At 38.0% G+C, this 12,372-nt stretch overlaps 1 protein-coding gene across 1 annotated transcript in view; it reads left to right on the forward strand.

The window, feature by feature from the left end:
- The window catches only part of LOC126235648 (dynein axonemal heavy chain 3), a 1,245,905-nt gene that overhangs the window by 775,777 nt on the left and 457,756 nt on the right, over nucleotides 1–12,372 (forward strand). Inside the window, exon 42 of the mRNA XM_049944362.1 lies at nucleotides 6,807–6,929. Within this exon, the coding sequence (XP_049800319.1) occupies nucleotides 6,807–6,929 (123 nt within the window). The remainder of the gene's footprint in view (nucleotides 1–6,806; nucleotides 6,930–12,372) is intronic.

Raw genomic sequence — 12,372 nt, forward strand, 5'->3', positions numbered from 1 at the left:
GTTTCATGTTCCATGGAGTGCATTGTATGGTGAATCGCAATGATGTAGAACAAGTGATTTTACATTCACTTCACAAATTAATTTGTACATAATGCTAATGTTCTGAACATTTATATTTCCAAAAAGGGGGAAAAAAATTTACAGATGTGAGTTAGTAATTCCTACCGACCACCTTTTACACGTTACAGTAATAGAGATTTTTCTATGAAATAGAAGAAGAAACTTTCTCAGTTTGTTACCAAATTTGCTTTCAGACATTTTATATCACTGGGCAAGTGATCAAAACATTTTCTTGCAGCATTTTGCATCCCTTTTTGTACTAAAGACAACCTTAACATGGAGTAATGAATGTCATTTTTCTTCTGGTATTGCAATTATGTACATCATTGTTCCTTTTGATTATTTACAACACACACCATGACAGAATAAATAAACTGTGAAGCAGTAGTCAGAGTGCCCAAAGCCTTAAACAGATGTCTACAGGATGATCATAGGTGAGCACCACATATTATTCTTACAGCACATTTTTGTGCAATGAAGACTTACTTTCTTAAAGATCACCCCAGAACATTATTCCATGTGACATTACTGAGGTAATAGGCACTTTCCTAGATATGAATAAAGCCTTTGATACTGTGAATCATACCATTCTTCTGTGTAAGCTAGAAGAGTACGGGTTGAGAGGACTAGCCTTCAAACTACTTACTTCCTATTTGAAAGACAGGAAACAGTGTGTAAAGCTAACTTATCAAAATAATGAGCAGCTCCTAACAACCAAATCAACCTTCAGGACACTGCAATGTGGCTTGCCTCAACGATGCATACTAGGGCCTTTTCTGTTCCTTGTATATGTAAATAACTTATTTGAACCCTAAAACTTGCATGGTTGTAAGCTATGCTGATGCCATATCCTTCATCAGCTGTGGCAGTGATACACAGTCTGCAGCTAACAGTACCAAGATCAGTTTCAATACTCTGTCCACATACCTTACAGCAAACAAGCTTCTTGTAAATAAAGACTAAACGGTAACAATGAAGTTCTTTCTCAGTTATAATGATGCCATAACTGATACTGTATTCACATCCCCATTGGGTCTTGCATATGCAAATTCACATAAATTTTTGGGCATCGTTGTTGATAAACACTTATCATGGAAAGAACATGGAGATAATATTTTCAAGAAAATCAGTAGAAATGTGTATCTACTGAAACGGGTCTAAGCCTTCTTGAACCATGATACTTTAAGCCAAATATATTTTGGGTTGATTCATCCGCACCTTCAGTATGGTATTGGAATATGGGGATGGGGCATCAGCAGTTCATATAGATAGACTTTTTAAATTACAAAAAAGGGCACTAAGAATGGTAGCCAAGCTAAAGAAGAGAGAGCCTTGTAGCGACATCTATAGAAAATATAAAATCCTTACAGTGTACTCCATGTATATACTGCAGACAGTCATGTTCTTGAAACAAAATCCTGAATTTAATATGACAAACAGTAATGTACACAACTATGTTACACGGGGAAGGGAAAATTTTCATAGAATTGTGACCAATAAAAATGCAACGGATCACAGCCCACATAGAATGGGAGCAATTTTCTACAATGCACTAACTACCCAGTGAACTCAAGAAAGCAAATCTAAATATGCTAAAGAGTAGACTGAAGCAATTATTAATAGAGAAGTGTTGTTACTCTATAGAGGACTTTAAGTCGTCGTGCCATCTTGGAAAACAGTGCATATAGACAATGTCTCCAATCTATCAGTGGTATGAAAGAATGCAATTATACACTGTATTATGTGTACTGTACAATTATAAATATAAGCTAAATTGTGTTACACTATAAAGGAACCTACTTGTAGTGCCCTTTTGAAAACTAGTGTGTACAGACATGTGTCTGATTCATATGATGTAATGAAAAAATGTAAATATTTTACTGTATATGTGTAATGTAAGCTAAATTTTCCTGAGAATGTCCAAAAACTTTTTGTTATATGGACAAAAATAAATAAACGGAAATATGCAAAATATGTCAACTTACTGATTTGTCTCTCCGAAAGATTTGCAATGATAATAAGTGCAAATGAGGCTGAACTAAGTTATTTTAAGAGTTCCAAAGTGTATTATCATTCCCCCCCCCCCCCCCCCCCTCGTGTAAATTCTCATCAAAATGGACCACTAAGAATTTTGAAGTTTCCACCCTACTTATTATTTACTCACAATGTGTTGCATTTATCATTGATGTAGTGCCCCTAGATGCAGAGAACTGAATATGTTGTGTCTTTTTAAAATTGAGTGCGAGACCATTAACAGAAAAACAGTCAATGATACTTTTAAGAACTCTGTTTACCATTTCTGTTGTTTTTGAATGTATGCTTAAATTGTTTCTGTATGTATGCTTGGATTGATGACAATACTAGTGCCACCTACAAAAAGAACTAATTCTGCTTATTGTATACTAGATGGAAGATCAATTACATATATGAGGAGCAGTAGTGGACGTAAGATTGAACCTTGGGGAAGCCCATATGTTATTTCTCCTCAGTCAGTAGTATGTCCCTGGACTATATTGCTTGAATTACTAAGTACAGCTTTCTGCATCCTTTTCATTAGATATGACATTATGCATATACCATGAATCCCATAAAATGTCAATTTATCTATGAGAATACTGTGATTCACACAGTGAAATGCCTTAGAGAACTTGCAGAAAATTATTTATTGTTTAATGCTTATAAAACCTGGTGAGAGAACATGTAAATGGCATTCTCAGTAGAGCGACCCTTCTGAAACCCAAACTGTGATCTTCTAAGGATAATATTGTTGCTATTCTAGAATACATCACCGTCTCAAAAATTTTGGAAAGTTATGTCAGCATTGTAACAGATTCGTGGTTATTGACATCTCTCTTATCACCTTTCTTAAAGAGGGCTTTAACAATGATTTATTTGGGTCTCTCTGGAAAAATGTGTTGAGTTGGTGATGCATTACAGATTTCACACAAGACTGGACTTATTATATGAGAACAAACTTTTAGTACTCTATTGGAAATACCATTAAAACAGGGTGAGGTTTTATTTTTGAGAGAATGTATAATTTTTGTAATTTCAGAAGGATAAATTGATGACACATTCATACAATTGAATTTTACATTTTTAACATACTAATATGATTTTGCTCTTGAATTGTTTGACCTTATGCTTTCTTCAACATTTAAGAAATGATTATTAAATTCATTTGCTACCTGTGACTCATTATTTATAGACCTTCCATCCAGTTCAGTAGTGCTGTCTTGTTCTCTGGCTGGTTGTCCTGTCTCTCGTTCACTATGTTCCATATTGCCTTAAGTGTGTTGTTGGAAGTACTGATTTCTGACATTATGTGCATGTTCCTTGAATTTTTAATAACCTTTCTTAGTATTTTTGAATAGTTTTTGTAGTGCACAACTACTGCAGGATCCCTACTTGTTAATGCCAAAATATTTATTTCCCTGTTCCTTTCCCAAGATATTTTAATTCCTTTAGTGATCCATGAGTTTTTACATGGCTGTTTGGTATTCTTTCTCATTAGCTTACCGAGGAAGCTTTTTTCAAATAATGATATGAATTTATCATAGAATGTTAGCATTTTGTTCATTATAAATTACATCCCATCTCATCTCCTGTAAACTGTTCTTAAAAACGTTTGTCCTGGGCTCATTAATTATTCTAACTGATTTTCACTGAGGAGTATGCATACTGAAACGTGCTATGTTATTTACCCTAACTAATTGTGCATCATAATCAGAGAGAGCATTTTTTACTGGGTAAACATTTATTTTCTTGCTTTGACCTTTTTATTTATTTATTTATTTACATTTTATGGCTTTCACTGGACCACTCTTGCCAACTTTATACAAAGAATTTTTCAGTTTCCTGTCAGCCCAGTACTTCTTCATTCTCTTGGATCTCATCCTTCTTCTTTCTTCATCAGAAATCACCCTTCCTAATGTCTGTTTGCTGATTCTCGTTTGCAGTCTGGTTTCTTTGTCTGTGAGTTTCCTGATTTTGTCAGTTTTTTTTCTCAGGTCTTCCAGTGTAACCTGTAGCTCATCCATATCATCCTTGATTTCTGTAATCCACTTAATGTTACACTTACAATTCCACAATTTTTCTATTATTCACCTGATGATCCTGTTTTCTGGTGATCTGATTAGATGTCCAAATCATGAAATGTGTTTCTTCCTGATTGTACTCATTACCGGTTCTTTTTCCATGTAGACTGTTTCATTTGTAGCTACTCTCCAGTGTCCAGATTTCTGGTTCAATTTGTTGATGGATGTTTTGATGATTATTCTCTCTATTTTGAGCTTTATCAAAGAACACATTATCAGTTAGGGTCCTACTGTGTTTATCCACCATTGTTGGAAAGTTAATTACTGAGGTCAAGTTGTGGGCTCTAAATAAGATTTCCAGATAATTTTTCCTATAAGCGCCCCTTAGAAAATCTACATCTACATCTACATCTACATCCATACTCCGCAAGTCACCTGACGGTGTACCCTGAGTACCTCTATCGGTTCTCCCTTCTATTCCAGTCTCGTATCGTTCGTGGAAAGAAGGATTGTCGGTATGCTTCTGTGTGGGCTCTAATCTCTCTGATTTTATCCTCATGGTCTCTTCGCGAGATATACGTAGGAGGGAGCAATATACTGCTTGACTTTTCAGTGAAGGTATGTTCGCGAAACTTTAACAAAAGCCCGTACCGAGCTACTGAGCGTCTCTCCCGCAGAGTCTTCCACTGGAGTTTATCTATCATCTCCGTAATGCTTTCGTGGTTACTAAATGATCCTGTAACGAAGCGCGCTGCTCTCCATTGGATCTTCTCTATCTCTTCTATCAACCCTATCTGGTACGGATCCCACACTGCTGAACAGTATTCAAGCAGTGGGCGAACAAGCGTACTGTAACCAACTTCCTTTGTTTTCGGATTGCATTTCCTTAGGATTCTTCCAATGAATCTCAGTCTGGCATCTGCTTTACCGACGATCAACTTTATATGATCATTCCATTTTAAATCACTCCTAATGCGTACTCCCAGATAATTTATGGAATTAACTGCTTCCAGTTGCTGACCTGCTATTTTGTAGCTAAATGATAAGGGATCTATCTTTCTGTGTGTTAGCAGCACATTACACTTGTCTACATTGAGATTCAATTGCCATTCCCTGCACCATGCATCAATTCGCTGCAGATCCTCCTGCATTTCAGTACAATTTTCCATTGTTGCAACCTCTCGATACACCACAGCATCATCTGCAAAAAGCCTCAGTGAACTTCCGATGTCATCCACAAGGTCATTTATGTATATTGTGAATAGCAACGGTCCTATGACACTACCCTGCGGCACACCTGAAATCACTCTTACTTCGGAAGACTTCTCTCCATTGAGAATGACATGCTGCATTCTGTTATCTAGGAACTCTTCAATCCAATCACACAATTGGTCTGATAGTCCATATGCTCTTACTTTGTTCATTAAATGACTGTGGGGAACTGTATAGAACGCCTTGCAGAAGTCAAGAAACACAGCATATACCTGTGAACCCGTGTCAATGGCCCTCTGAGTCTCGTGGACGAATAGCGCGAGCTGGGTTTCGCACGACCGTCTTTTTCGAAACCCATGCTGATTCCTACAGAGTAGATTTCTAGTCTCCAGAAAAGTCATTATACTCGAACATAATACGTGTTCCAAAATTCTACAACTGATCGACGTTAGAGATATAGGTCTATAGTTCTGCACATCTGTTCGGCGCCCCTTCTTGAAAACTGGGATAACCTGTGTCCTTTTCCAATCCTTTGGAATGCTACGCTCTTCTAGAGACCTACGGTACACCGCTGCAAGAAGGGGGGCAAGTTCCTTCGCGTACTCTGTGTAAAATCGAACTGGTATCCCATCAGGTCCAGCGGCCTTTCCTCTTTTGAGCGATTTTAATTGTTTCTCTATCCCTCTGTCGTCTATTTCGATATCTATCATTTTGTCATCTGTGCGACAATCTAGAGAAGGAACTACAGTGCAGTCTTCCTCTGTGAAACATCTTTGGAAAAAGACATTTAGTACTTCGGCCATTAGTCTGTCATCCTCTGTTTCAGTACCATTTTGGTCACAGAATGTCTGGACATTTTGTTTTGATCCACCTACCGCTTTGACATAAGACCAAAATTACTTAGGATTTTCTGCCAAGTCAGTACATAGAACTTTACTTTCGAAGTCATTGAACGCCTCTCGCATAGCCCTCCTCACACTACATTTCGCTTCACGTAATTTTTGTTTGTCTGCAAGGCTTAGGCTATGTTTATGTTTGCTGTGAAGTTCCCTTTGCTTCCGCAGCAGTTTTCTAAAGTCGCTGCAGACTATTAACTGTTTGCTTCTGTGTGACAAATAGGATAGTAAGCAATCCAGATACCTCATAAATAGTTATATCTCTGTTTTTGCTATGCTTCCCTTATTTAGTCCTGTGACTTTGTGTTGTCAAATTTTTTATTATTTCATTTGAGTTCATATCAGTTTCTCTTTCTGACCTTAAACTACGGATCCACATTCGATTTGTCTTCCTTCAGATTAGTTGAAAAAACTATCCCATTCTCAACCAAAATAAGGCAACAGTTATAACAAAATTGTTGCCATTTGAAATCTACTCATTTAAATAGATGTACTTGAGTGATGTTTATTAAAATTTGCATTGGAGTAGGATCATTGTTATATTTGGTGACAGTCTCTGGAAAAAGTTATTTTCACATGTATTTCTTATTTGAATGTACAGATCTCTGTGATGCAAGAAGAACTACATGCACTTCAACCACAGCTAATTGAGACATCTGAAAAGACAGAAAAACTGATGGTTAAAATTGAACAGGACACTGTGGTTGTGGAAGCAAAAAAAGAGGTATGACTGTTCTCAGTGAGTTTTTGCTATTTTGAAAGATGATTAGCCTTTTTGCAATTATATAACATCATTTTATACAATAAAACATTCCAGTGCATCATATCAAATACATTTTAATTGGAAGTTAGTGCATTCATATTATGCGTTCGTGGAATATGTAAAGCGTATGCAACAGATCCTGGGTTCCATATTTTTAAGTACAACCTTTGTACATGCTGCTCGTGTTCTTTGTATCTGCTACAAAAATTTCTTCTCATTTCTTGTATTTATCAGCTGGATCTAGAATTGGAATGAATTGTGTAAATCGTCAGCTTATTGCATAGCTGACAATTTTTTTTAATATTGTGCATGCATTTGTTCTCTACTATTGTTTTTCCAATGAATTTCCAATTTATTGTGACAGAGATCCTATGAAATGAAATCCTATGAAATGCTACTCACCAATTACCACATAGAGGAGTCATTTAGCAGACAGACACACAATGGGGGGAAGAAATGCTGTTCATTCAAGGTTTTGGAGGAGCAATTCCTTCAGAAGTAGGAAACACATACACATTCACGCAAGCACAACTCATACATACACGGCCACTGCCTCCACGCACTGGTGCCTGGCTGTGAATTTATCTGATGTGAGCAGTAATCTGCTGGACTGGGTGGTGGCAGTAAGGATGGGGCAAGGAGGGATAGCAGGGTGAGGTGGTGGGAAGATGCCGTGTTGTCCAGAGATGTGATGGGGGTGGGGTCAGGATAGGGCTGTGAGGTGCAGTGAATGTCTGGAAGCTGTGCACTTTGGGAGCGAGACTAGTATGTGTGTGGGCAGGATAGGGGGCACGTGTTGTACTGGAGTGGGAGCAGTGTGGGGGGTATGTAGGTGGAGGGCTTGAGCTAGCAAAGAACTTTGTCCACAAGCTCGATATTTTAGCAGTCCTGTTTGTTGTGCCTATCTACGACTCCTCCGTGTGAGTATCACCCCATCCTTACCATATTTTTGTTATTCCAGCTTGGACTCAGCACTGTTTGATAAACCAAAGTGATGAAGTTTGAATCATTTAAAGTAGAATGAATTAAAAATAACTTACAATGCCCAAGACGTCAGTAATAAAAATTCAAATTAGAAGGTACACGTGGACTACTCAGCAAATAAAATCAATAATGTAGCAATTGTTATGAGTATTTTGTCAAGTACCACAACCATAGGCACCAGAAAAATAGTCACAAGGCTCCTTCTTTCAAAAAGAATATAATTGGGAACATGTGTGTTGTCAAAAAAAAAAAAAAAAAAAAAAAAAAAAACAGGTGTCCTGTTGATTGCTGTTAACAAGTTCAAAGTGTTAGCCATTAACATTAACAAGTATTCCTTTTCTTGTATACAAACTAACATACTCTTAACGCTTTCAGTTTTCACAACTACTACAGCACTCACCACAACAAGACTTTTGAACTTCTGACACTCTGTCTAAAACTATATGCCCACATCCCATAAAACATGGGGTTAAAAATTTACAATGTCATAAAGTGTAGTATTATACATTGGATGTTTTGTCCACTGAAAAGATTGATCTTTACACAAACATCCAACACACACACACACACACACACACACACACACACACACGCACACACACACACACGCACGCACACACACACTCTCTCTCTCTCTCTCTCCCTCTCTCTCTCTCTCTCTCCCTCTCTCTCTCTCTCTCTCTCTCTCTCTCTCTCTCTCTCTCTGTCCGCAGCTTGTGGCCTAGTGGTTAGTGTTGCTACCTCTGGCTCATGGGGTCCCAGTTCCGCTTCCCAGCCGGTTTGGGGGTTTTTCTCCGCTTGGGGACTGGGTGTTTGTGTTGTCCTCATTATTCCATCATCATTTATGCAAGTGGCTAGATTGGACTGTGTACAGAATAGGAATGTGTACGGGGGCTGATGACCACGCAGTTGAGCATCCGACGAACCGAACATCATAAATGTCATCACACGTACACTGTAAACTATATAGTACACTGAGGTGACAAAAATCGTGGGACAGTGACATGCACATGTACAGATGGCTCAAATGGTTCTGAGCACTGTGGGACTAAACTTCTGAGGCCATCAGTCCACTTGTACAGAAGGTATAAATGGTACATGAGGTATAAAGGGGAGGGCATTGGCAGAGCCATCATTTGTTCTTAGGTGCTTCATGTGAAAAGGTTTCAGACACGATTATGACCACACTATGGGAATGAACAGACTTTGAACATGGAATGGTAGTCGGAGCTAGATGCACCAGACATTCTGTTGTGGAGATTATTAGGGAATTAATTATTCCTAGATCCACAGTGTCGAGAGTGTACGGAAAATACCAAATTTCAGGTATTACATCTCACCTCAGGCAATGGAGTGGCTGATGGCCTTTACTGAACAACTGAGAGCAGCAGCGTTTGCATAAAGTTGTCATTACTAACAGATGAGCATCACCAAATAAAATAACTGCAGAAATCGATATGGGATGTATGACAGCACATCACCTGCAGGTCCTCTCCCAGGCTTGTGTCTATTCAGGGCTTGTGACTATTCAGACCCTAACAACTGGAAAACAGTGGCCCAATCGGCGAGTCCCAATTTCATTCGGTATACATCGACATTAGAGTTCGAGCAGGGCACGGACCCCACGAAACCATAGCTGTGGACCCGACTTGTCGACGAGGCACGATTTGAGCCGGTTGTGGCTCCGTAGTGATGTGAGCTGTGTTCACACAGAATGCACCGGGTCCTTCAATCCAAATGAAATGACTGAGACCATTTGCATTCATTCACAGACTTCATATTACTGAACAGCAGTGAAAGGTTTACAGATGACAGTACACCATGTTATCAGGCCACAATCGATCGCAACTGTTCGAAGAACGTTCTGGGCAATTTCAGCAAATTATTTGGCCACCCAGATCGTCCGGCACAGATCCCGTCCGACATTTATGGGACATAATTGAGAGATCAGTTCGTGCACAAAATCCTCCAGCAGCAACAATTTTGCAATTTTGATGGCTATATAGGCAGCACGGCTCAATATTTGTGCTGGGCCTTCTTGAATGCGTGCTACATCAAGTGGGTGAAAGAAGGTCCAACACGGTATTACGATGTATCCTATGAAATTAGTCACCTCATTATAAGTATGTGTGTTGCTGTATCAGAGAAACATTGTGTTAAAAACTTAAACTTTTGAATTTTTATGAAAAGATGTTCTTACTGTAAATTCTGACATGTCTGGTACATACCAAAACAAATTATTTCAAAATTCTATGTAACAAGGCGAATGAAGCACATTTCACTCATTCTGCACCCACAGCAGCTTCCCTGCAATCTCCCCTTCCTCTGTTCCGTCACCCACTGTTTGATTTCACGCGATGCCTGTGCACCTGCCGCCTCTTCCCATCAGTCACCCCACCCGAACTACAGAGCTGCAGTCCCGGCATAATGCATTCGGCTTTTCAGCTGGCACACAGTTATACGAGGGAGGTGGCTCGGTAAGTTAGGTAAATTTTGCTTAAAGAATTGAACATTTTTGTTGTCCCTTCACATTTGGTAAGCTCAATTATTTGAAGGATCGTGTAAAGAATTTCAACTGTGTACAGCATACAGTTCATTGTCGACAGCTATCTGAATTAGACAGTGCATCAACTGCAATCAGAGGAGGAGAGAACTGAGTTTTGCGCTGTCACTAAACATTTTAATTTGAAGGTTCAGCCGGCCACACGAACCGAAACGTAAATGGTTGAAATTCACAGAGACTCTGAACTGTCATTGAAGACCACTTACTTTTTGATTAACGAATTTCAACATGATTGGACAAGCGAGAAAGATGAAGCGTGTTTGAAACTCAAGTCTGGTGAAAGAGACTGAGTTTGACGCACAAAAAGTGTTCTTTCGGCACGGTAGTGCACCTTACCTTACATCATCAATAACAGTAGCAGAACTGCACAAATTGGGCTTTCATCCACCCTTTTCACCAGATATAGCACCGTGACTTCTTCCCAATCCCCGACTTGAAATTATGGCTCGCCGGGAAAAACTTTTTGTCAAATGAAGATATTATAGTTATCAAACCACACCCATACTGTTAGAATATTGAGTCTGAACTGATGTTGTTTGCAATATGTTGAACTGAAAACTAACTGTGTCTTGTGTTTGCTAACATTATATTTTAGACATTTTAATAATGCACACAAGGCAAACATTAGTCCAGAAGTGAGTGAGTGAAAAATGAAGTTCGTCAAAGAGTGTATTGAGTTTGAGTGAAAATCAGACTATGAAAACATGAAAGCAATAAGAGAACTGAAAATGAAAATTAATCACATAAAACATAAGAAAATTCAAATGAAATGAAAAGAATAATTGGCAAAGAATCACATAGAACAGACCAGAATAAGATAGAATAATTAAATTATTGGGTAAGTAAACAAGAGCAAATTAGGAGGCAAAAAAGAGGAGATAAAGCATAAAAAATATGAGGAAAAATAAGCAAAATGGAAACAATAATTGGCAAGGAACAATGTAGACAAATCAAAATAAGGAAGAAAACTTCAGTTAATGGGCAAGTAATCAAGAGCAGATTAGCAAAAAATACTATAAGATAGTGAATAGTGGTTGCTAAATTTATTTTAGAAGAAAAGTTCAAATCTTCAGATTTTTTTACGTTTTATTTTTTAACTCAGTGTTTCCTTTTCGGTACTGCATTATTCATCCACAATACTTCAGTATTGCTTTGATCTCTCTTATCTATATTATGATGTAGCTTCAGATTATTGAACACCTACTGCACATTATTTAATTATTTAATATATGAGTATTGACATTAATTGTCTACTTTATATCTGGCCCTTAACAAATGCCTTGTTCATCATTACTTTCTGTGCATCCTTTATGTATCAGTTTCTTCTCCAAACTCGGTTTTTCCTATCAATTAACAACTTTACAGTGTAGAAGTTCATTTCTGCATATTACGTTTCATGGCATCCCTGATTTAAGTACTGTTTTAGAAATTAATAAGTATGAGTGGCAGTCAAATAAAAACTAAACACATGCAACAAGTGAGACCAAGGATTAATTCCACTCAAATGCATTAAGACATTTATCCCACCGGAAGAAGATGGAAAATATATAAAGAGTTCCAGGACACATCAACTAGAGACAACTACCAAACATGTCGAAAAGCCTATAAACAAGCACTGAATGTAACTGCAAAGGAAACTATACAGCAAAAAATTGCTACCTCAAATAACATAAGCAAATCAGTATGGGACTGTGTAAATGAGAGAATCAGCAGAAAACCAAAGCCTAGTGTCAACAATATCCAACTAATGACTGATAATGTAAATATGTCAGATCCATATATGATCAGCAATGTTTTTAATACCCACTTTATAAATTCAGATAACATGTGTGTGACCTCTGACACTGATGACTGCAG

This window comes from Schistocerca nitens, chromosome 2 (genome assembly GCF_023898315.1).
Source record: "Schistocerca nitens isolate TAMUIC-IGC-003100 chromosome 2, iqSchNite1.1, whole genome shotgun sequence".
NCBI lineage: Eukaryota > Metazoa > Arthropoda > Insecta > Orthoptera > Acrididae > Schistocerca > Schistocerca nitens.